Source organism: Acomys minous, assembly GCF_964271855.1.
Source record: "Acomys minous genome assembly, chromosome: 3".
Taxonomy (NCBI): domain Eukaryota; kingdom Metazoa; phylum Chordata; class Mammalia; order Rodentia; family Muridae; genus Acomys; species Acomys minous.
Genome location: NC_140485.1, coordinates 54,506,098 through 54,532,281, shown reverse-complemented (window position 1 = coordinate 54,532,281; position 26,184 = coordinate 54,506,098). Strand labels below are relative to the sequence as shown.

At 40.9% G+C, this 26,184-nt stretch overlaps 1 protein-coding gene across 7 annotated transcripts in view; it reads left to right on the top strand.

Moving 5' to 3' along the window:
* The window catches only part of AMBRA1 (autophagy and beclin 1 regulator 1), a 184,316-nt gene that overhangs the window by 125,830 nt on the left and 32,302 nt on the right, over positions 1-26,184 (top strand). For all 7 annotated transcript variants that reach the window (XM_084776683.1, XM_084776682.1, XM_084776680.1 and 4 more), the window contains 3 exons: positions 15,672-15,782; positions 24,050-24,238; positions 25,077-25,231. In XM_084776683.1, the coding sequence (XP_084632809.1) occupies positions 15,672-15,782; positions 24,050-24,238; positions 25,077-25,231 (455 nt within the window). The remainder of the gene's footprint in view (positions 1-15,671; positions 15,783-24,049; positions 24,239-25,076; positions 25,232-26,184) is intronic.

Below are 26,184 nucleotides of genomic sequence, written 5' to 3'. Positions count from 1 at the left end.
TGCTTAGAGTCTCTCACAGTGAGAATAGCCATCACATGCTGATACTGGAAAGGCAATGCCTGCTGCTGTGAATAACAGGTTAATTTTTCTTTATTCTGTTGGTCCTCTTTTAAACCATACTCTACTGTAGCTATCCAGTCCTCATTTGAATTGTCTTGAGAAGAAAGCTGTGATATGTAGAAATATTCAGTAGTTCTTTCTTTTCCTTTCCTTGCAACTTCTCACATTCTAGGCCTTACTCATTTCTACATTGAGCGCTTCCACTATTGTTGGTTTTATTGGCCACATTTGATTCCTTTCTTAGTCTGTTGGCAAAAGTCCACAGTTTGAGTATGGACTAGTGTGGCCCTCTTCTTCAGAGCTGGAGTTTTGGTTTAGAGTAATCACCTAAATGTTCGTCAACTTCCTGCAGAGAAGTACATGTAAGTTATGAAAGTCTGTATTTACAAAATATTGACCCTTTCTGTGATACTGTGTAATGATTGATCTCACCATCATATAAGCAGCCAGTTGAGTAGTTAATTGTTAAGCAGCCTAAATCCAATATACAGACCAAAACCTTAGAGCATTGTCTGTGCTAGAACTGTAGACATTGGTGTGCTGTCTTGGGGGGTTTATAGAAAATAATGTCCCCTAACATTCCTTATTTTTATTTTGGCCTCGGGGGAAACAAGACATAGTTCTAACTGTAGGCAGTATTTTCAGAATTGGTCTTTGAAAGTTGACTTTTCTTTTCTAAAGGAAATTATTGTTTCCCTCAAGCACTTTTATGATTGCTAGGTTTCTGTGCCTTTTATTTTCTCTAAAATAAAAAAAGCATTATCTAATTCTCATATGAACCCATAGTTGAGCTTTAAACATACAATGCATATTATTTTAACCATAAAAAGTAATGAAGTTCTAATACACACTACAGTATGGTTTAAACCCTGGAAACATTATGTCCGCACAAGAAGCTAGAAACAAAAGACCACTTCCTGTGTGATTTCTAGTATATGAAATGTCCTAGAGAAACATATGTATAGTAAGAAAAAAAACAGATTAAATATATAATTTAAATAGTATATAGTTCTATGAATCATAACTTCATAAAGCTGTAATTCTAAACAAATTTGTATATACATGTTTGGCCATTTTCTTCATTGTCAGAATCATGAGTGGGGAATGAGGGAGCTTGTGACATTTACTGTGGAGGAAATTTTGTTTGCTACTAGGAACTCTTTCAGGTTTACAATATGAAAAAGTATATAAAAAACTAAAATTACATAGTGTGAAACAATTTCTATGCTAAAGTATATTCACAGTGTTGTGAACAAATCCCCAGAACATTTGTTTTATTGTTGTTTTTGTTTTGTTTTTCAAAACAGGGTCTCTCTGTGTAGCCTTGACTGTCCTGGACTCACTTTGTAGACCAGGCTGGCCTCGAACTCACAGCGATCCGCCTGCCTCTGCCTTCCAAGTGTTGAGATTAAAGGCATGCGCCACCACCGCCTGGCTTCAGAACTATTTTTTTAACATTTGAAATTATTATTTAGGTATTGATCCTTGTTAACTGGTGACAGAAGTATAGCTAAGTGCATAGTGGTGTCCCTTTCTTAGGGGATATTTAGTTTTTGTTGTTCTTGTTTTGGTTTTGTTTGATTTGGTTTTTCAAGATGAGGGTCTCTCTGTGTAGCCTTGGCTGTCCTGGAATGCAGGCTGACCTCGAACTCACAAGAGATCTACCTGCTCTGCCTTCCGAGTGCTCGATTAAGGGCGTGTACCACCACGGCTCTGCTACTTAGGACAGATTTAAAGACTGTATTTAAATGAAGCTTTAGTAAAGACATCTGTTAGTCAGATTTTTCCATATCCATGACACCTTATTGAACAGCTTAAAAAGAGAAAAGGTTTATTTTGGCTCATAGTTTCAGAGGCTCCATCCCACAGTCAGCTGTACCATGGCAAGGCAGAATATCATGGTGGTAGGTATGTGACAAAAGAGGCTCCCTACATTATTGCTGTCAGGTGGTAGAAAGAGACAGAAGAAGCAGACAAAAACTATGCCTGTCCAAGGTAGACTCCCAAGGAGGGCCCCTTTCCTAGTTTCTACCACCTCCCAATATGCCATCAAAATATGAAGCCATCAATGGATTAATCCATCAGTGGAAATTAATCCATCCTCAGAAATCCAGCTTGGGGTCCTCTATGCTACAAGATCTTAACCACTCATGATCAGAGTGCTCATGATCCAATCAATCTTTTATTTTATTTTTTTATTTGAGACAAGGTTTCTCTGTGTAATCCTGGCTGTCCTGGATTCACTTTGTAGACCAGGCTGACCTCAAAATCACAGTGATTCGCCTGCTGGGATTACAGGCATGCATCACCATGTCCGGCTGATCCAATCAATCTTTGATGATTGAATCCATTAGCTGGAAATTCAGCTTCTTCCAGCATATGGCCTTCAAGGGATTTTCATATTCAAACTATAGGAACTCTTCCTCTGATGCCATTCAGTGTTTATTAGAGAGGAAGGGTGGTTTTAATGCCGGTTTTCTTTTCATAAACAATTCATTTATTTACTACAAAGCATAGACAATCCATACAGAATAACAAAATCTGTAAAAATATACATAACACTAGATAAGATGTATACAATGAAAGAAATATCAAGAGAAACAGGGTATCAGAACTTAAAGGCCAGCCTTAACTGTTTCAAAAAATCAAATGAAATCAACAACAACAACAACAACAACAATAATAATAATAATAGGAAATGAACCACAAGGGTTTAGTGGTGATATGCCCAGAAGTCCAATCTTCCTGGAATCAAGCAAGGAGTGTGAGTTTAAAACCAGCCCAGGCTATATAACAGAACACTACCCCCAAAAGTAATTACAAATATAAAATAAGCCAGGCGTGGTGGCACACGCCTTTAATCCCAGCACTTGGGAGGCAGAGGCAGGTGGATCGCTGTGAGTTCAAGGCCAGCCTGGTCTACAAAGTGAGCCCAGGACAACCGAGGCTACACAGAGAAACCCTGTCTTGAAAAACAAAAAACAAACAAACAAATATAAAATAATATCAGGGGCTGGAGAGATGACTCAGTAGTTAAGATCTTAAAGCATAAAGGGCCTAAATTGGATTTCCAAACACCCATGTTGGGCACCTCGAACTGCTTTAATTCCAGCTCCAGGACATCTGTATCTCTAGCACTAAAGTGTACACATACACACACAGAGGACCCCCCCCAATAAAAAATAAAATAAAATTTAAGGATATGTATTTTTTTTTTCAAATTAAGAAAATAGAAAAAGCTGGGTGGTGGTGTCACACACTTTTAATCCCAGCACTGGGGAGGTAGAGCCAGGTGGATCCCTGTGAGCTCTAGGCCAGCCTCTCTACAGAGTGAGTTACAGAGAAACCCTGTCTTGAAAAACCAAGAGGTGAGGGTGGGGGGTGGGGGGTGGGGGGATGGGAGGGAGAGAGGGAGGAAAAGAAAGAAAGGAAAAGAAAAGAGGAAATACAGCAGGGCAGTATACAAATGAAAGGTAAAGGATATTACCAATGTTCTATATTCTTAAGATATGCAAACGGGTACTGAAAATAAGGCCACTTTTTAAAAAGCTGGCTGTGCCAGGTGGTGGTAGTGCATGCCTTTAATCCTAGCACTCAGGAGGCAGAGGCAGGTGGGTCTCTCAATTTGAGGCCAACCTAGTCAACAGAGTTAGTTCCCAGGACAGCCAGAACTATACACACACACAAAAAACCTTGTCTTTAAAATAAAACAAAACATTAAAAAAATTTTAAAAGGCTGAAAAATATGTTGAATGTACAGTCTAGCCTGGGTCTTTACATATAGCCCAAGATGGCCTTGAACTCACGGTGCTCTTAGTTTTGTTTGGTTTGGGCCACATAGCTCTGGCTGGCCTGGAACTCACTATGTAGACCAGGCCAGCCTGGAATCAACTGAGATTTGCCTGCCTCTGCTTCCCAAATGCTGAGATTAAAGGCATAGCACCACCTCACCAGGTCCAGCTAGTTTTTAAATAGCCTTTCTGAGATATGATTCATCTATTTTAAGTATGTAAGTCAGTGGTTCTTAAAACAACCATTTTACTATGCTTATAGTTTCAGACATTTTTTTTAATCAACAAAACAACCCTTAGGCACTAACAGCCACTTCGCTCTTCCCCCTTTCTTTCAACTCTTTACTTCCTTCTAGCCCAGTAACCATTAATGTGCATTTCATTTTTGTAGCTTTGCCTGTTCCAGGTATTTCATGTAAATGGCATTCTACAGGATAGGCTTTCTAAAAAGAATTAGAAAAGTTGGTTAAATTTGTTCACTTGAATCTCCTGTGGTCTTTCTAGGCTCAGCTTTACTAATCTCTTAGCATATTGAATCTAAACTCCTGTATAACAAACAGCCAAGCAAAAAGAGTAATTTTGTGGTGTGCTTATATTCCCAGTCCTATTTTTTTCCTCCTTTGTGTTAGGGATGGAACCTAGGGCCTTGTGCCTGCTTTGCAAGTGCTGTGCTACTAAGTTAAGCTTAGCTGCAGTCCCAGCCCCATTCTTAGTCTATTTTCCAAGCAGCAGCACATGGCCATTCTAAATTATGCAATCTCCAATGAAACAGATTTTGTAGGACCGAAATATAATTTAAATGTTTCCTTCTTCGCAGCTTGCCCTTTTTTACCCTCCCCAAATTAACTTTTCTGATAGATTTGCTAATGATTCTCATTGTTCAGCAGTCTTACTGAACTGTTGAATCACACTCTTCATTTCCCTGTTCCTAGAACAGATCTTGGAGATAGACTAAGAAGCTGTTTTGGCAAAAGGTTCCAAATCCTTCTTTCTAAGCAACAGTAGACTGAGTCTGAGACAAACAGGCTAGAGATGCATGCAGGCTCTCAGGTCTGTAGGTTTATCCTGTGTGTGGAAGCCAAAGCCAGGCCATTGAATTCCCTAAGCAAGATTATGAGCTGCCTGCAGTAGGTGCTGGGAATTGAACTATCTTAACAAAAGCAGCCTCCCTCTCCCTCCCCTCCACAACCACCCCTCCCCCTTGTTGTTTCGAGACAAGATTTGTTTTTTTTCCTCTGTGTAGCCTTGGCTGTCCTGGGCTCACTTTGTAGACCAGGCTGGCCTCAAACTCAAAGCAATCCGCCTGCCTCTGCCTCCCTGAGTGCTGGGAGTTTTGGTGCCCGGGTTCAGCCTGCAAATTTAATTGCTTAGCCATCTCTTCAGCATCAGTGCCTTCCAAGTTATAGATTGATTTTAAGAAATTAAAAAGAAAAGAAATTTGAGGTTTTTGAAGCTGAGCAGAGTTGTACACATGTAATTCTACCTACCATTCTGGTTTCAGATTAGGAATAATCTTTTTACTTGGAGTCATGTATTCTTTGGGCTTCTTTCACTCATAACACACATAGCTATTCTGTCTTCATGGTATGTTAGTGATTCCATCCTCTGTCCCTCAGACAGGCTTTCAATATGCAGTTCAGGCTGATGTGGAACTCACACTGAAGATCAGGCTGGTATGGCAGCATTAAAAAAAAGATTTATTTAGTATACAGTATTCTGCCCACCTTTATGCCTGCCTCAGGCCCTTTGGAAGAGCAGGCAGTGCTTCTTTTTCTTTTCTCTTATTTTTTTTCTTTTTCTTCTTTTTTTTTTTTTGAAGAGCATTTACTAATGCGTTCTTGTTAGTATTTCCCACAGTTGGTCCACACCTTTACTGAAGGGCATCTTGGCTGGCCCAAGTACTGGCAATTATGACCAGTGTGTAGTCTTTTGTGTAGAAACAAGTTTTCCACTCATTTGAAAGGATAGGAGTGCTGGATCTATTCTGGGGAGCCCCACCAGAGACGACTGACTGACTAACAAGACACAGTTTATAGCCAATTGAAAGTTCTTATTCCAGCTGGCTGGGACCACACCCAGCTGTTGGAGATGGGGTGAGCAAGTGTAGCATTAGACCCTGAACATTTACACTAAGGGGCTTTTAAATGCAAAATCCATATCCTGTTGTCTCACTTGGCAGCTGCAAGGGGGAAGGGGATGTTCAAGCAGGCAGTTTAACAAAAGCTTAAGTTAGTTGGGGCATCTTGACCTCTAATGCCTCAAATAGAGTTGGGTTATTTTCCACGGGATTCTCCATCAAGAAGATCAAATTCTAGCTAAGCCTGAAATGGTCTCAGCAAGAATACAAGATGGAGGAACTTCTACACTGTCTTGCCCTGTCACAGATCATATGGTAAAAGTATATTCAGTTTTCCAAGAGACTGTCAAACTGTCTTCTAAAGTACATGTCCCATTTGCATTCCCACCGGCAGGGAATGTTACTCCAGGTCTTACCAGCATTTGGAATTATCACTGCTTTAGAATTTTGCAGTGATGATACCTGGGAGATGGTTTCTCCTTGGTATTTAAATTTGCTACTCTAATGACTGGCCTGGAACTTCTTTCATGTTCATATTTATTTCAGGTCCTTTGCCCATTTTAAAAAGCAAGTTTTTTGCGGGGGGGGGGGGTTTGCTTCTTCCTCTTTCTCCTCCTCCTCCTCCCCCCTCCTCCTCTTCCTCTTCTCCTTCTCCTTCTCCTTCTCCTTCTCCTTCTCCTTCTCCTTCTTCTTCTCCTTCTCCTTCTCCTTCTCCTTCTCCTTCTCCTTCTCCTTCTCCTTCTCCTTCTCCTTCTTCTTCTTCTTCTTCTTCTTCTTCTTCTTCTCTCTCTCTCTCTCTCTCTCTCTCTCTCTCTCTCTCTCTCTCTCTCTCTCTCTCCCCCCTCCCCCATACAAGTTTTTCCTGTGTAGTTTTAGCTATCCTGGAACTCTGTAGACCAGCTTGCCCTCAATCTCAATCTGTCTACCTCTGATTCCAACTGCTACCCCTCTCCAGCTTGGTTGTTGTTTATTTTCTGGCTTTTTTTTTTTTTTTTTTTTTGGTTTTGGTTTTGGTTTTTCAAGACAGGGTTTCTCTGTATAGCCTTGGCTGTCCTGGACCCACTTTGTAGATCAGACTGGCCTTGAACTCAAAGAGATTTGCCTGCTTCTGCCTCCTTGAGTACTGGAATCATAGATGTGCACCATTGCACCAGGCTCTGTCTTCTGAATGATATAGCAGAAACTCATTGTAATGGGATTGATGCTATAAAGGATTTGTTAATAGATTGGCACAGGAGGGGCTGGAGTGATGGCTCAGAGGTTAAGAATACTGGCTGTTCTTCCAGAGGTCCTGAGTTCAATTCCCAGCAACCACACAGTGGTTCATAACCATCTTTAATGAGATCTGGTGCCCTCTTCTGGCCTGCAGGCAGAACATTGGACACATAATAAACAAACAAACAGATAGATAAATAGATCTTTAAAGACGATATTGAACGTAACATTTATATAATTCCTGATTGTTTCAAGGGTCTTCTTGCTGTATGTAGTTTATTTTATTTATGTGTAATAATATAAATATATGTAAAAAAAAGAAATATAATTTTAAAATTGCCCCCCCCCAAAAAAGATCTATGCATTAAGTCCCACAAATAGAATCTAGTTAAGGGCGCACTGTCACCAAAACATCCCGACGTTAAAGTAGTATGCTAACAGATATGTGAAATTTATTCATCAGGACTGACCAGCCATTAAGCCCCCTTTCCTTTCCACAACAAAAGACATACCTCTACTGGGCAGCTCGTGTAGGTAGCGTATGGTCACAACTATCATGAATTCTGTTCTGCCATTAAGTTCCCTGTGCTCTTATCACAAAAAACAACAATTCTTTGGAGGGGGTGGCCAGATGACCCTGAGTTACAACTATTCAAAAAAGAACAACACTGATGTAATTAAAATAATTCTGTCAATATGAAATGTCATTGCTGTGTAAATCTCCTATCTGCCCAAGTGGCCAGACTTGCAGTCTCCAGTCTTTGTTTAAATTATTTAAAGTGTAAGTTGTGGCTGGGACCTGAAAGACATTTAAAGATGACAGTATTTGTGTAATGCGTAGGCTTAAGATGTATATGAATTAGTAAAATCTTGTATTTGGGGCTAACTCCCTTTTGGACTGGTAGCTACAGCTAGCCAGTTGCATTAATAAAGAGCTTTCCTTCATCTGTGTGTGGAGTGGGAAGGCATATTATTTCTATAACATGAATATGGGAATTACAGGCATGCATCACCATATTAAGCTATTACATACTTTTTTAAAATTAACAGATAAGGAAACCCAGATTCAAATTATTAACTTACAAATAGTCACACAAATATATACTGGCAGGAAATGTCACAATCTGGTCCATTGGACTCACCTATGTTTTTTGAAAGAAAAAAAAAAGTACAAACTGTAAGATCCTACTTCAAGCTAGCTCTAATCTAAGGTAGAAATATAAAACTGAGTTTTGCTAAGAAGTATCTAAATGATTCTGTACCTTTTCTTAATTTCTTTTTGTATAAACTGACATGGTATAGGGAAAGCCGATCCATAGTAAAGGGAAGGTTTTTATTGTAGATATGAGAGAAAGAACATCTAGAGGCTTCTGGAAGAGTCCAGAGCAGAGAAAGAAAGAGAAGCTGGAGGGAGTTTAGGGTAGGGGAGAAGGGGAGAAGGACTAGGATGCTAGCGTGGACTTGGGAATGTGTTACAAGTGCTTGTGATACTGAGGGAGTCTGGAGGCCAGCAAGCACTGTGATGTACTGATAGGTGCCACTGGTAGCCTTATGTCCTTTCTGCCTGGGGTAAGGGAAATCACTCCTTTAGGTAGGGAACTGGCATCTAAAGTTCCTGAGGAATAGTTTTGTTTGTTTTGTTTTTGTTTTTCGAGACAGGGTTTCTCCGTGTAGCCTTGATTGTCCTGAACTCTTTGTAGACCAGGCTGTCCTCTAATTAATAGTGATCTGCCTGCCTCTGTCTCCCAGGTGCTGGGATTAAAGCCATGCACCACCACACCCGGTGAATACTTACTTTTAATCTAACACCTAGATATCTGCCTACGGTATAGATGGAACTCATTTCTGGATAATTTGACTGCCTTTTGGAAGTTGGAGAATTGGAATTTCCTTTGGACATGACACCTTACATTATCAATGCTAACAGTCAGTTTGAGTACTTTCAGCAGCAGATTTTTAAAAAGATTTTATTTATTTTTATTTCATGTTCATTGGTGGTTTTCCTGCATGTGTATCTGTGTCAGGGTGTTAGGTGCCCTTGGACTGGAGTTATAGACAGTTGAGAGCTGCCATGTGGGTGCTGGGAATTAAATATAGGTCCTCTGGAAGAGCAGTCAGTGTTAACTGTTGAGCCATCTCTTTAGCCCCAGCAGCAGACATTCTAACAGCAGTATTTTCTTGGTTTGCTTTTGTTCGTTGAGATGTGGTCTTACCATATAGCCAGTTTGGCCTGGAATATGAATTATTATTATATATATTAGCCTCCCACTGGCTATAATTATAGGTATATGTGACCATAACCAGCTCAAATAGATCTAAGGTTACTTGTCTTGGGATTACAATATAGTTGGCATAGAGTTTCCCAACTATGGATTATTTTTATTTGTTTTTTATTTTTGTTTTTCAAGACAGGGTTTCTCTGTGTAGCCTTGGCTGTCCTAGACTCACTTTGTAGACCAGGCTGGCCTTGAACTCACAGAGATCAGCCTGCCTCTGTCTCTCACTCCATTTCCAAAAAGCCTGGCATTCTTTTCTGACCTCTGCAGGCACCAGACATATATGCACATATGGTACATATAAACACACCAAGACAAATGGGCATGTACATAAAGTAAAAATAGATGCATTTTTGTGAGTTTTAAAGGGCATTTTTGTTTTTTTGAGACAGGGTCTTTCTATATAGTTTTGGCTGTCCTGAAATTTGCTATGTAGACCAGGCTGGCCTTGAATTTACAGAGATCTTCCTGCCTCATCCTCTCAAATCCTAGGATTAAAGGCATGCATCACCACTCCTAACAAAAATAAATTAATTTTTAAATAAAAATAAATAAATCAAAGGCTGAAGAGATGGCTCAGAGGTTAAGAGCACTGCCTGCTCTTCCAGAGGTCCTGAGTTCAATTCCCAGCAACCACGTGGTGGCTCACAGCCATCTATAATGAGATCTGGTACCTTCTTCTGGCCTGCAGGCAGAATGCTGTATATAATCTCATCATTTTGTGGGCAGAGGCAGGTAAATCTCTGCGAGTTGGAGGCTAGCCTGGTCTACATAGTAAGTTCCAGGACATCCAGTGCTGCATATTGAGACCTTGTCTCCAAAACTGAATGAATGAATGAATTGAATGAATGATTGAAAGAATGAATAATAACATTTTAGGAAGGAAATACCAAGTGTAGTCTAATACGTATACAAACCTTTAACCTTTAGAAATACTTTAGCTATCTTTAGCATTTGGCTTCTAAAGCTGAATGCCACTCTGTAAATATTTCGTGGCTCAGTCCATTAACTAACTAGTCTTGGTACGTTTCCTGTACCTTTAGCCAGTGCTGCCAACTGGTAGGTGGGTTTTTTGGGTTTGTTTTTTTAAACAGGACAGTACTTTTTCTTCCTGATGTTTCCAAGAGACAGCCTCAGTTGGCCAGCAGCAGCCCTTGCAAAGAGAACCTGGTGACAATACTCTAATCTGTTGCTGGCATCTTTCACTCCCTAATCTGTGTTTACATGGCACTAAAAATTGACTCTGATGCCAAGCTGTTTCTGTGCAGTGCTCTGGCACCATTGGCAGAGAACCTCTCCCTAGTCTCTTCACAGTACCACCCTACACGTGTATTTATTGCACAGCTGTTTCCAGAAGCATAGGCTGTACAGGATGCCTCTGGAGTTGGGGCTAGAACTGAAATCATTGTGTTCCCAGTTACAAAGCCAGCAGAAGGATTTCTGAACTGTTTTCCTGGTTGTAGTTCTAATCTCTTCCCCAGAATATAGTTTGTTTCTTCAATCTCTCTTAGTAACTAACATTTAGTTCATCATACATGAAGAAAATCAGTTTATCTCCCTTTGTTTGAGGTTAGACATATTCTTTTCTAGTAAATTAGAAGAAATGGTAAGGAACTAAAGCAATTTGAGACTGGCTGTTAAAGAGATGCCAGTGATCTAGATAATACATGTGTTAGCCTAGGGAATAATTCGGAAACTCAGTGGAATGGAACCTACATCAAAACGAAGAGTGATTCCTTTCAGGGAAGTGGTAGACCTTCTAACCAAAATGGTTTAAATGATTTGCATCATTAGCAAGGCCAGCAAAATCTGAACCTGCTTCTTTTAAGAAAATTCTGGGCTAGCCAGGCACTGTGGTGTACAACTTTAATCTCAGAACTGAGGGAGGCAGAGACAGGCAGTTGCTGTGAGTTCAAGGTCAGCCTGGTCTACAAAGTGAGTCCAGGACACCCACAGCTGTACCGAGAAACCCTGTCTCAAAAAATCAAAAAGAAAAAGAAAAAAAAAATTGTGGCCTAGAGAGATTGCTCATCTGTTAAAGGCTAGACTCATAAACAAAACATAAGAAAATTTTGTGCAGAACTTCTTCTATTTTATGGAATTCTAGAGTCATAAAATAAAACTCACTAAAATCTTTCAGAAACGAAAGGAAAAGAAGGGAAGAAATTCCTACTGACATCTTAGCTGTTTCTTCACCCAATCAGCAAAATTCCCACATTAGATTTTTAAAAAATAAACAGATTTAAAAAAAAAAAAAAAACTCTGATCATGGTTCCTTTCTCCCAACTCCTCCTGAATCCTCCCTATCTCCCTAATCCATACCCTTTCTTTCTCTATCTTGTTAGAAAACAACAAGCATCCAAAATAAAATTAAAACAAAACAGACAAACGTGTGTGTGTGTGTGTGTGTGTGTGTGTGAGAGAGAGAGAGAGAGAGAGAGAGAGAGAGAGAGAGAGAGAGAGAGAGAGAGAGAGAGAAGAGAACCAAAGAATAAGCACAAGAAATACATAGAGATGTTGAGACAAATGTTCATAGAAATCCCATGAAAACACAAAATTGGAAACCATAATATATGAGCAAAAGACCCGTAAGGCAAAAAAATGCCCACACAAAGCATTATGAGAAAACAACAACAACAATAAAACCCTAAGAAACCAAAATACTATTGAGTTTGATTTGTGTTGACCATTTACTGCTAGGCATGGGCCCTACCTGTTAGGGTAGTTTATATACCCAGTGAGACTCCCTTGGAGAAAACTATTTTTTTCCTTGCAAAAAGTTATCAATTAGATATAGCTTCTGGGTTCAGGATGGGAACTCATGTACACTGCTCCTCTCAGTGCTGGAACCCCATCTAGACATTGTTGACACATTATTTGTGAATTCATATGTGCATTAGTCCTGTTGTTTAGAAGGCACTTTTTTCTTGTGCCTTCCATCCCCACTGGCTCTTACAGTCTTTCTACCTGCTCTTCTACAAGGTTACCTGAACCCTGAGGGGAAGAATTTTATAGAAACATCCTATTTAGGACCGAGTGTTCCAAGGTTTCTCACTCTCTGCACATTGTCCAGGTGTGGGTCTCTGCATTTGTTCCCATTTACTGCAGGAGAAAGCTTTCTAATGATGGCTGAGCAAATCATTTATCTATGAGTATAGAAGTCACTGGGAGTCATTTTATTGCTATGTTCCCTTTAAAACAGTACGAGTGTTTGGTTTTCTTCTAGGTCTGTGGCTTGTCTAGTCTCATGTTCTTGGCCAGATGAGCAGCACTAGGCTCCATCTCGTGGAGTGGTGGGCCTTAAATCCAGTGAGATAGTGTTTGGTTACTCCCAGAACGTTTGTGCCACTATTGTAACAGTGCATCTCAAAAGTGGATTACAATTGTAGATTAAGGTTTTGTAGCTGTGTTAGTTTATGCTCTGGTAGTATGCTGAGTACCTTCCAAGACTATGAAGCCGGTTCCCTAGGGGTGATGGCTCCAGGTAGGCACCAGCTCGACTTCCTCATATTCAGTGAGTTATGTTGGTGTTGCCTTCAGCAATAGGGCCTTATCATCAATTTGTGGAGAGCAACCAATAGCTTTAGCAATAGCCTGGGTTGTTTGGGGTTTCTATTGGGCCCCTTTGGCCAACAACTTGATTAGATGTAACTCATTCCCAGCACTGGAGGTTTTATTTGGTAGCTAGAGATGTCTAGTTGGGTATTTGTCTCCCTGTTATTTGGTGATTCAATTTTGTATATGCATATATTTTAAGAAGCTTCTTCTGTATTAGGTTCCCATATGACCCTTCAAATGGCCCTTAGTTTTACCTGTCCCTCCCTGTATTCCCCCTCTTACCTCACAGATTGTTTTTTACATTTTTTTAATCTGTGTGTGTGTGTGTGTGTGTGTGTGTGTGTGTGTGTCTGTGTGTGTCTGTGTCTGTTTGTGTGTCTGTACACAGGCATGCCATAACACAAATGTGGAGGTAAGAGAACAACTTGTGGGAGTCAGTTTTCTCTGTCACTGTGTGGGTTCAGGAGATTAGACTCAAGGTTTTGGCCTTGATTCTCCTCTTCCCTCGGGAAGGTGCGAGTTTTGGGGGTTGGGCGGGGACGCTGATGGCCACCAGCCCACCAAGGCAAGAGGAGCAGAAGATGAGATGCAGGGCCTGGAAGGCCATAAGCACAGTGGAGATAAAAACACTATGGGAACCACTTCAGGAGCTAGTTCAACTTTAATCAGGAAGAACAAAGGTTATATAGCCCTTAGGGAGTGGATAGAGGGCTTACAAGATAGGTGTTCATTTTGTCTTTTTTTTTTTTTTCCTCCTCCCCAGAGCTGAGGACTGAACCCAGGGCCTTGCACTAAGCACTCTACCACTGAGCTAAATACTTAACCCCTCATAATTGGTTGAAACCAGGCACTTTTAAGATGCTTATTTTACATTTGGCAGCATGCTCCTATCATATGAGTAGGAACACAGCACCTAATTATCCTATAGGTGCAGGGAGGGGAGACCTAGCAGGGAGTTGTGTCAAGGGCCATATATCAAATGTAGTTAGGGGCATCTATGTCTAAAGACACTCTCCAGATGGAGTCAGAGCCAAGCTCAGAATGGCTATCTGGACAGAGAGGACTATACCCTCAAACAGCAGGGTCCTTCCAACACTGGTGAACCATTTCACCAGCTCCCAGATACAAATATCAAAGGAGGATTTTCTGTATTAGTGGAGAGGTAGATATGTGCCTCATATGAATGGTATATATGTCATGGAGCCATTAGTAGGGGGTTTGAAGTCAGTTGTGATAACACCTGCAGATGTTGGTGTTAACAACTGTTTGGAGCTATGTTTGAGGTTGTAAGACTTAAAAAATATTTTAAGGCTATCAACTTATTTACAAGAGTGTTTTTCAACTCTTATTATCCTTCTGGTACAGTGGCCTGCAGCCTCCAGCTAAAAGGAAAAGGAATACGTTTCTTATATTACATGGTTGTATAGAGGGTAATTTCTTTCTTGATCATTTGAGGAAAGAATAGAGAAATCTAGAGGCAACAGAGTAATAAATTTAGCTCTCTTTCATCCCAGTTCTCTGTGACTTTGAGGCCAGCCTGGTCTACAAAGCAGGTCCAGGACAGCCAAGGCTACACAGAAACCCTGTCTAGAAAAACAAACAAACAAAAACCCTTCAACAAGAAGACGAAACAAATAGAGATGTCCCACAATGATACTCAGAGGGCAGAGGCTAGGTGATGCTGGTGAATCCGGCATAAAGCTACATTCCCCAAGGCTGGTCAGCACTAACAAGATCTACAGCTGAGAATACCATCTAGTCTGTATTGCACACAAGGATCTTCTATTCTCCTAAGAAGCTCTGGTTCTGTCTGATCAAAGGGGTGGTTGTGTATGAAATGCACCTCTGAAAGAGGAGGAGGAAATGACATGTTCATGTAAATGAAATACAACTGCAAATTAAAGTGTCAACCTGTTTTTTAAAAAAAATCAGTTTTTTATTTAATTGGTTACCAAGGAAAAAATGTCATACTGAAGTATATATCTCAGGGAAAATTAAACTGAAATATTACAGGTGAATCTGGAATTCAAGGAAGTTCTTGGAGGGGAGAATTATTTTTAAAAAATTGCCTTAATAAAAATATTCTCATGCTACAAAGGTTGGCTTATAAATTTCTGCTGTGTTATATGCCAGTATTTCAAAAGAGATTAACAAATATTACCTCATTTGTTCTTTACTGCCTCTCTCCAGTCACCCTCTGTTGACTGCCTTCTCTCTGGAGGAAGCCTCTTTTTGAGATGTCTTATTAGCAAAAAGGTCATTAACAAAGGAGAAGCTGCTTCTCCTGAAGAGCACTGCTTGCTACCATAGCACCCAGAACTGAAATTTACCTGGTCTTTCTATGTTCTTGGAGTCTTCTTTTTTTTTCTCCCCCACATTTGTATGACAACTCATCTCTTCACATGATGGACAGTGTCTTAAACAGTGTAATATTCAAGACCTGACACATTAAGTAGTAACAAGAAAAGCTTATGAATGGGGTTCCACTTCCATATAGAACTGTGCTTGTGAAAGGTTGTGTCTAGTTCTCTTTGTGATGACTTACCATGCAGATCTCTCCAGGTTTTTTGAGCTTCAGTTGTGATTCTTACTTTTCTCCTCTAATCCCTGTGTTCCATTACATTCTGCAGTAAAAACAAACAGAAAAGAATGCAATGTAGTCTAATGTGCTCTTCTTGTCTTCTCTGTCATCAGGGGCAGTGATTGGAGATGGACAGTCTGCTGTGGCCAGTAACATCGCCAATACTACCTACCGTCTCCAGTGGTGGGACTTCACCAAGTTTGATCTTCCAGAAATCAGTAATGGTGAGTCAGTGTAAAACTGGAGTGGTAACGGGTAACATGTGTTTCTGGTGAGACAGAACTTTAAAAAAACTAAAACATGATTGTCTTCCTTTCATTGAGTTGTTGATGACTGTGCACTCTTTCTACAGCTTATCCTTAGCTGCCAGTTAAGCAGTTTAGAAAATAGTTCAGGGGAAATGTCCAGAGCAAATCTCCCCTGAGAAATTTCTGGAGAAGTTCATAGAAACTAGTAGATGGAGCTAAAGGGGGGGGGGGGGGAAAGCAAATGTAGAATTTATGAGCTACATCTGTGACCCTTGAGAAGAGATTGTAGTTTTAGGCTTGTGGGCAAATTCAAGCCTCAACTAAACAGATGAGTGGTATGATTAATACCTGATTTACAAAAGTGTATGACCAGTAGATAAATTTCCTTTTAAAGAAGTCTGTGGTCCCATTGTTCAGCACTTAAGGAAGGAAGGCCGATCATGCATTCCTGAGAAGTGGTAGTCAGCCACTGCTTGTTTGCCTCTGTCCGTAGGCTCAGCATCACTATTAGGTTTCTACTAGAAAGAAAAATTAAAAAAAATAAAAAATAAAAAGTTTCTACTAGAAGATTCTTTCTCATACCAAGCCACCACTATTTCTTTTTATGTCACTTCATTCCATTGGTCCTGTTCCTACTGCTACATCTCTGTGTAAGCTGTCCACTGCCTTTTAAACAGCCCTTCTGTTTATCTAGAAGTACCTCTGCTTCTTGCCTTTCAGATCAAACTTCCGTAGATACTTTTTTTTCTAATGTGATTTCTTTGTTTTTTTGAGACAGGGGTCTCTGTGTTATTAGCCTTGGCTGTCCTGGACTCTCTTTGTAGACTAGGCTGGCCTCGAACTCACAGCGATCCACCTGCTTCTGCCTCCCAAGTGCTGGGATTAAAGGGATGCACTCTGTGAGCCACCACACCCGGCTCTAATGTGGTTTCCAATCTGTCTTCTTCCCCTTTAACTTTGGGGGTGGGATAAAGCACAACAGACCAGAAAATTAATGATATGAGCTAAGAGAAAATACAGTGATAAGTGGTAGGTTCCAGCAGCTTTTTCTGAAGTTACTATTGCACTTAAAAGCCCTTGATAATTGTTAGTAAGCAAGAATTCAGCCATTTTTGTACTTATATGTGTATGTGGTTTGGCTCTTTTGAAAATTAAGGCCAGTTTGTATTTTCTTCTTGTCATTGCAATTCTGGTTCCTGTCTTGCAGTATCCTTATGAACTTAGATTTGTCTTTTTCTTTCAGTCTTAGGGATCATCTGCTAATTTGAAAAATATCCTTTTCCCGTCTTTCATCAGATTTCTAGCAAAAATAGTGAATCAATCAGAAAATTGTGTTAAGCCTTGTGGTATGTTTTTAGAGTTTGTTCAGTTTTGGAACATGAATTATTAATACTTTGGGCTTCACATCTAAAGTTCTTCCCTGTTAAAGACAGTTTCTCAGGGTCTGGGGAGATGGCTCAACAATTAGGAGTACTTGATTTGAGTAGGGCGTGGTGGCGCACGCCTTTAATCCCAGCACTTGTGAGGCAGAGGCAGGCGGATCGCGCTGCCAGCCTGGTCTGCAAAGTGAGTCCAGGACAGCCAAGGCTACACAGGGAAACCCTGTCTCGAACAAAACACAAAACAAGAACAGAAGAGTACTCGATTTTCCAAAGGCCTAGAGTTCACTTTCCAGCACCATAGGAAATTCACAAGTTCCTGTTAACTCCTGCTCCATGGAATCTGATCCCCTCCTATGGCCTCTGAGGGCACCCACAAACATTCATATGAAATGTATACATGCCAGGGATAGTAGCACACACCTTTCAATCCCTGCACCTGAGAGGCAGAGGCAGCCAAATTTCTGAGTTCAAGGCCAGCCTGGTCTGCAGAGCAAGTTCTAGGACAGCCATGACTATAGAAACCCTGTCTTGAGAACCCCTCACCACCACCAAAAGAAAGAAAATATACATACATTAAAAACAAAACAATTTTAATAAATAAATAAATGATAAAGACAGTAGCTCTGTATAGTACTGGCTAGCCTTGTATTGGTTATCTTCCTGCCTTAGCCTCAGGTGTTAGAGCTACAGGCATGGACACTATGACTGTTGGAAGCCCTGTTTTCTCTGTCATGTAAAGCATTGTAAGAGCTTGTAGGTACAGATGAAAATATATTTTTTAAAAAATGTACATTGATGTAAGGGTGTCAGATCCCCTGGAAATGAAGTTTCAGACAGTTGCAAACTGCCATGTAAGTGCTGGGAATTGAACCCAGGTCCTTTGGAAGAACAGCTAGTACTCTTAACCACTGAGCCAGCCCCCAGACAAAAATATCTTAATTGTGCCAGTCTTACCATTCCTATCAGACAAGATAAATGAGGTTAATTTTTCATGGTTTCTTCTTAGTGAATCCTAAGTAGCAACCATCCATTTTATTCTAAGTGCCTCTGTTATTTTTTGTTTTATTTATTACTGTGTGTGTGTTTTATACGTACCCATGTATGCACATGCAGAGGCCTGAGCAAGATGTCAGTAGTCTTCCTCTATTGCTTTTCATTTTACTCCCTTGAGACAGGTAACCATTTCTGCCTGGTCAGAAGGCTCTCGGGATCCATTCCTCAATGCTGTGGTCACAGCATCCTCTTCTCCCTTTCTACCTTTTTGTAACCAGTTTATTGTTTGGGTGCTGGGGATTTAAACTCAGGTTCTTATGCTTTCAGGTCAAGTGTTCTTACCCACTGAGCTGCTTCCAGTTCCTCTTGTCTTGTTTAGAGATGGGGTCTTACTCTGCATCCCAGGTTAGCTGGGAGCTTGCAGCAGTCCTCGTGCCTCTGCTTCCTGGAGTGCTGAGATTATAGGCATGAGCTATCTCTCCCATGGCAGCTGCAGCAGCTGCTGCTATTGCTGCTGGTGCAGGCAGCCCCCACAGCTGCCACTCCTCCTCTTTCTCTGCCCTGCACCCCTTCTCTTTTGGGAAAAAAATAGCTACCTAGTAATTCATCGTAACTAGTGTCCTGTTGAAGGACTTCAGAGTTTACAGTCTTGCTATACAAACTGCTACATTTTTGCACATGCATGCCAGTTAGTTACTTTGAAATACAACTGCAGGGAAGAAAAGTAAGGTACATCTGTAATTTTGGTAGATAGTGCCTTATCACCCTCTATACAGATTATACCAACTAATAATCTCATTTATAGGTTTTGTTTGTCCCCCCACCCCCACCCCCCTTCCAAACAAGTTTTCATTGTAGCGAAGACTGGCTTTGAATTCAGAGCAGTCCTCTTGCTTTTGCCTCTTTGAGTGCTTGGGATTACAGGTGTGAGCCACCAGCCTTGTTCCACCCTACCCGCATAATCTTTCGGAGTGCTTGCTCTTATAAACACTTGCTAAAGGAATGCGTTACCAAATTTTAGGCATTTGTGAATTTGATAAGGTAAAGACTACTACATGAGCATTTCTGTCCCTCCACTTCCTCAATGGTGCTGCTTTGTCTTGCCTGGCCATGTGTTATGTACCTCATTCTCTGCATGTTACTTTCTTTTTCCTTAGTAATTCTGCAGAAGCTCCTTATAAATTGGAAAATTAACTTATAATAGGAGTTTCTTGTCATTTGTCTTTTGACTTTGTTGAAGGTTATTTTTGTCATAGAACTTATTTTAAGTCAGAATTATACACTTTTCCTTTTATGGTTCCTAGGCTTTGTGTCATCATTAACATCGTTTTCTATTTTTATATTTTAGTTTTATACATTTAAATCTTTGATTCACCAGGAAACCTTGTTTCAGATGACCAACTGTTATGTTTTCAGTATGGACATTAAAGTCAACCAATTTTGGCAGTGGAGCAGGGAGGGAGGTCATTAATATGTACCCTAGCTGTCCTACAACTCTTTGTGTAGACCATGCTGGCCTGGAACTCACAGGGTTCTGCCTACCTTTCCACCCAAGTGCTGGGATTCAAGGATTGAGCCATAACACCCAGCAGGTTCCTGTTTACTACTTTTAACTATACCCATGTAGAGTTATAGTCTTAACCTTTACTCTTAATGGATTTACTCAGTGAATTGGGACTCTGTTGCTATAAGATTCATTTTTTCAAAGTCATCTGTCACTTATTAGAGGGTAGCTTTAGGTTTTGGAAGCTATGCCCTGCCTGGAATCCGTTGACCTTGTTTTATTTGTTTGTTTTTCTTTCTTTAAAAAAAGAAAGATTTATTTATTTACTTTATGTATTTGAGTGCTCTATTTGTATGTAACACTTGCATGCCAGAACAGGGAATCAGATCCCAGTATAGATGGTTGTGAGCTACCATGTGGTTGCTGGGAATTGAACTCAAGACCTCTGGAAGAGTAGGTAGTACTCTTAACTGCTGAGTCATCTCTCCAGCCGTGTGTGTGTGTGTGTGTGTGTGTGTGTGTGTGTGTGTGTGTGTGTGTGTGTGTGTGTGTGTGGCCAGGGTTTCTCTGTGTAGCCATGGCTGTCCTGGAACTCACTCTGTTGACCAGGCTGGTCTCAAACTCACAGAGATCTCCCTGCCCCTCCTTCAGTACTAGGGTTAAAGGTGTGCACCTTTACCTGCTAGGTTAGTGATTCTAGCTTCTTGTTTCTCTCACTTGCGATTAAGAGAGCTAATGAATTCTTACCTGTGCTAGATGCTTAGAACTTTGTGAGTAAAGCTTCACCTCCTATAGATAGTTATGTGTGTGACTGTCTATATATGTAAATGTTCTATGTATTCAGGTGCCTGCAGAGACCAGAAGAAGGTGTCTGATCTCCTAGAGTTCCAAGAGGCTATGAGCTATCTGATATATGGGGTGTTGAAAACTAAACCCATGCCCTTTAGAAGAATAGCAAGTGTTCTTAGCCACTGAGCCATCATCTCTAGCTCCTCATGTAGACTTTCTGGGGACTTTTTGTTTTTGTTTTTTGAGACACAGTCTTTATATTATTGTCCTGACTATCCTGGAACTCACTATATAGACCAGGCTGGCTTTGAACTCACAGAGATCCAACTGCCTCAGTCTCCCAAGTGCTATGATTAAAAGTGTGTACCACTACACCTGGCTCCCTCTGACTTTTGACCCTAAACTCTTCCTTGGTGAATGGCTTTGATCACTAAGGTATCCTGGCAGAAGAGGCCTAATATCCACTGGTTGAGTAGTACAGGCCAGACACTACAGGGGATGTGCTGAGTGATACCTGTAAGGTGGTTTTTTTTTTTTTTTTTTTTTTTTTTTGCCATCTAGAGCTCTTATCTTTTGCAGTAACCACAGAGAAAAGACAAGAGGAAGTTTTGCTTCTGATTTAAACATTGCTGTGCTTTCCAAATCTGCATGTGATACATTTGTAAAGTACTGCAGTTGCCGTCACTCCCATGGTCTCATCTGGACAGCAACAGGCTACCCATGGATCTTTGTACAAGGTGTTTGTTTATAATTTACAGATCTGGTAGGAAAGCAGAGCCATCTGCTTGTCCAGGCACCAGTATTTCTAGCCCTTCCTGTTCCCTGCTAAGGCATTTTCACTTGGAAATCATTTCTGTTTGGAACAATATTATATTGCAGAGTCTAAAACCTGTCTTCCTGCTGTCTCCTGCATAGTTGTTTTTATTTCCTTGAAGGTACCTCTGAACCTCTTGGATGTTTTGTTTTGTTTTGTGTTCGTTTTTTGATTGGCTGGCTGGTTGTAACCCTGCCTGGTCTGGAACGTGCTGTGTAGATCAGGATAGCCTCAAACTTGCTGCATTCCTTCTGCCTGTGTACCCCTCAGTGCAGTCATTACAAATATACACTACTGTGCTCAGCTTCCCCTGAGCCTCTGAAGCAGTTTTGATTTTGCTTATTTTCTTTCCATACCAGTATTGAATTCAGAGCCTAACATATGCAAAGTAAATGTTCTCCCATTGAGTTATAGCCTTAGTTCTTTTTTTTTTTTAAGATATATTTATTTATTAAGTACACAGTGTTTTGCCTATATGCACACCTGCACACCAGAAGAAAGCACCAGATCTCATTCTAGATGGTTGTGAGCCACCATGTGGTTGCTGGGAATTGAACTCAAGACCTTTGGAAGAGCAGGCAGTGCTCTTAACCTCTGAGCCCAGGCAAACTTGAACTTGGCATTCATCTGCCTCAGCCTTTTGAGTGGCTGGGATTATAGGCCAGTGCCTGCAGGCTCAGCTCCTTCTAGATTTCTGTTTTAAACCAAAATACATGCTGATATATACAAGCTAGATCTCTGTACCAACAAGACGAGCCAGCATGCATGTGGGCTCACTGAGTACAGGTAAAATGGTAATGGTGCAAAGCAGCCCTTGGTATTCTATCACCTTCCTATTCTCAAGTCCTACTTAATATTTTTCAGGTTAATTTTTATTTTTATTCATACATATTTTTGTTTGTGTGTGTATGCTGATAAGCATACAGGTACCCACAGGAGAAGTTATCAGATCCCCTTTAGCTAGAATTCAAGTGGTTGTGAGCTGCCCCATGTGGGTGCTGAGAATCAGACTCAGGTCCTGTTGGAGTCCTCTGCAAGAGCAGTACATGTATGTAACTGCTGAGCCTTTTCTCCAGCCCTTCTACTTAATATTTGTTATTACCTGCTCTCCCTGCCTTTGGTGGCAAAGGTCTAAATTGTTATTTTCTTTGTATCTTACTGAGGAGTATGCCTACATCAAAATTAGAAAAGCAAAGTGGACTCACTCCTGAAGCTTCATATCGTTCCTTTGTGTCTTGTCCTTGACTAGAATCATGTCAATCTAGAAGAGATTGCCATATTTTTGGCAAAGAGCTTGGGACCCTGTGTCAGGAGCAGACGGTCCCATGCTAACAAGATAAATCTAGCCATGCAGGCTAGAGCAGATGGTGGGTTGGGAGTTGAGCAGCAGAGGCCTAATGGTGATAGCAACAGTATTTGGATGTCATTATTTTATTAGTTAGCAAACAGAACTGTCCTCAGTTTTATGTGTAATAGTGCTGTAGGTGTCAGCCCCCAGGGATTGGCACAGCAGCCTAATCAATGTGTTTTGATATCATTTTTTATCTACTCTGTTAAATACAATTTTACAAATCACTCTCAATCTCCAGACCCATAAGACTTTGGAAGCATCTTTTTGTTTTGTTTTCCTTGGCTGATTTCCTAGGGAAACTTGCCCTTGTCATCTCAGTCCTATATTTTGACTTGCTGGAATATATTACCTAGAATCTGATGAAGGCAGCTGAGCTTTGCTTGGTTTTGCGTTTAGCTTTTTTTTTTTTTTTTTAAACCTTAATACCTCTGACAGTAGGCATCTCTTTCAAATAAGTGGACAAGTATAAAGTCATTTTCTATAGAGTGGTGCTAAGTGAAACAAAGCTCAGGAACTTGGCCTGTTTGTGTGTGTCCTACTGTTCTGCTTGTGTGGGTGGCAGGTGGGCCCTTTTGTTCCAGTCTCACATCGAGGATAAACCACTTTGCTTTGGCAGGGAATCCCACAGTGCAAACACAGAGGGTTCAAATGCAAACCAAAGCTAGGCATATAGGCACAGTCCTGTGCTTGCCAATATCACATTAGTCACTTAAGGCAGAGTGGGGTCTCCTAAGCATCTCTAGCTCTAGCCTTCAACTTTGTTTCCTCAGTAGGTCTAGTCTACTGTCTAGGCAACCCAGTGCTTTCTTGGTAACTGCTAGCTGTGGGCATTGGTTCATATTTATAAGAGGCATAGAATGTGATGAGGAATGCAAAGAACTCCCACTGTCTAGTCTAGGCTGGGCTTTGTCTCTCTTTTCCTCTGTGTGGAGTTAGAATTAATGTTTCTGAATGGATAGTTTTTGCAGTGACTTCCTTCTCTAAGATCATATAACAGGTTCTGAGGAGGCTTGCTGCCCCAGGAGCACTCTACCTGTGTCCTCTTTATTTTAGAATAAGTGGGTTTATGTTTTCATTTATATCTTTGTTTCATACTTTGAACAGTAACAGCAGTAAGTGCCTCTCCAGGGCATTTGTTGGTGACTTTTTCCTTATCTAATCAAGTGTGAACTAAGACTCAGTTGGTGGCTGTGGTGGTAATGGACTGTCCTGTAGTTCCTACTAAATGATAGATGCACAGATCCTTCCTGCCTCTTCTATTTTCTGCTTCCCAACATTTTAATTTAAAGAAGGCAGCTTGCCTCATTTCTAAAGAGAATTCACACCTAAGAAAGGCCCCAAAACATCTTGGTCTCATATTTTTAACAGCATGATGTTTAAACTTTCTTCCTTTTTCTTTGTTCAATGCAGCCTCCGTGAATGTCCTGGTACAGAACTGCAAGATCTACAATGATGCCAGCTGTGACATTTCTGCAGATGGCCAGCTCCTGGCAGCTTTCATCCCGAGCAGCCAGAGGGGCTTTCCTGATGAAGGCATCCTGGCAGTATATTCCCTGGCTCCCCATAACTTAGGGGAAATGCTCTACACCAAGCGATTTGGTAAGGGATAGGAAGCCCAACCTAATGACAGAGTTGATGCTGGTGCCTTGGCGTAGGCATTCCTAGGTGAGGCATGGCATGCATGGTGAGAGTAATTAATGGTCATATGCTACTTCTGCCTTTACTGAGGCACAGGCCAGAGAAAGATTGCTCTGCAGGAGTCCTGGCTATAGCATTACCGAAGAATCTCACAGTAAGAGTTCTCCATGCCACAGTAGCATCAGCAGTGTGCTCCTATTACAAGGACTAGCAATAAGGAAGGAGCTTTTTAGCTTTGGCATGGAAAAGTGGGCAAACATACTTCCAAAGTGTGCATATTCTTTAATCCAAAAATTTTATTCCTAAGTAAATAATCTGTACTTCTAAAAACTAATCAGAAAATTATAAAGATTGATACTGTTATTTTTATATAAGAAAACATCAAATTGTTACTTCAAGATTTGGCTTTTTTTAAAGGAGTAGCTTAAATAAATGACTATACAGCGATAGCATAAAATACAAGTAGTTTTAAAACTGCTCTTATGAAAGATTATCTAATAATGAATAACATTCATAATGCCCAAGTGGAAAAAATATTTCAGAAACAGTGCTTAGAGTGTGTTAGCAGTCTTCTAAAATTATGATATCCAGAGCTCTGGTGTTCAGTAGTGCTATGTGTACTGCACTGCACTCAGTGCATGCATACCTTCTCCTTTTACTGCTCACTGTGACCCTAGAAGATCACCTGAGCACAATGAAAAACTGAAAGTTGGAGAAAAGGAGAAAGGACTGCATGCAAGTTGTTTCCATGGAATAGCAAGGATTCTGGAAAATGTGACTATCTTCTGTTGGCCCTCAGGTCCCAATGCCATTTCTGTAAGCCTGTCCCCAATGGGCCGATACGTAATGGTGGGCTTGGCCTCACGAAGGATCCTGCTGCACCCCTCCACAGAGCACATGGTAGCCCAGGTCTTTAGGCTACAACAGGCCCACGGGGGTGAGACCTCCATGAGGGTAAGTGTTGTTGCTTCCATCTCTCCTGGCCTTGGCATGGTAATGAGGGACTATGGTGTGATCTACTGGCAGCACCAGTACTGTCATGATCCTAAAGAAGTGGTCTAGTCCAGCACACCAGACCAGGGACCCTGGCCAGCAAACCTCACTTGTAGAACATCTGAACTACTGGAAATCAGGAGCTCTTTACTGTGCCTGTTGGCATTGTTGCACAATCACAACTAACTACTCAGGAGAGTCAAGGCAGAAAGATGGAATATTAAAGGTCATCCTGGCCTACATAGTGACACCTTGCCTTAAAATAAAAACAGACAATGGGAAGTTGTGTCTTGCCTTGTGTATGAGCCAGGCTCCCAGAACCAAGAACCACAAGTCAGGAACTTTATCACACCCAAGATTATGAACTGGGTTACCCAGAGGCTTAATACTTCCTAACGTCAGTGTGAACCTCTAATGCAGAGAGATATGTGAAGGACTCGGTAAGAAAAAAAATTTTTTTTTAATTTTTATTTTTTCAAGACAGAGTTTCTCTGTGTACCAGTGCTGGGTGTCCTGAAATTTGCTCTGTAGACCAGGCTGGCCTCAAACTCACAGAGATCCACCTGCCTCTGCCTCCCCAGTGCTAGGATTAAAGGTGTGCTCCACCACACCTGGCTCTCAGTAAACATTTTATGTGTCTTTAAATAAAGTTTTTCTTGTTTTGGTTTAGTGTTGAGGAACAAGCTTAAAAAAAAAAAGTGGTTGCATACCATGAAGTCATAGTCATGATGGAACTTTAGGCAATTGCTTTGCTCTGAATTGTCACATCCTTTTAAAAACAGAGCTGAAATCCCATTTAGGACGCACTCCTGTCTAAAGCATGCCTCTCTTGTATGGCCATGAAAGCCTTTTGGGTGAAGTGTAGTTAATTGCCTTCTGGACTAATGTGGCTGTCCGAGCTTCTTCATCCTATA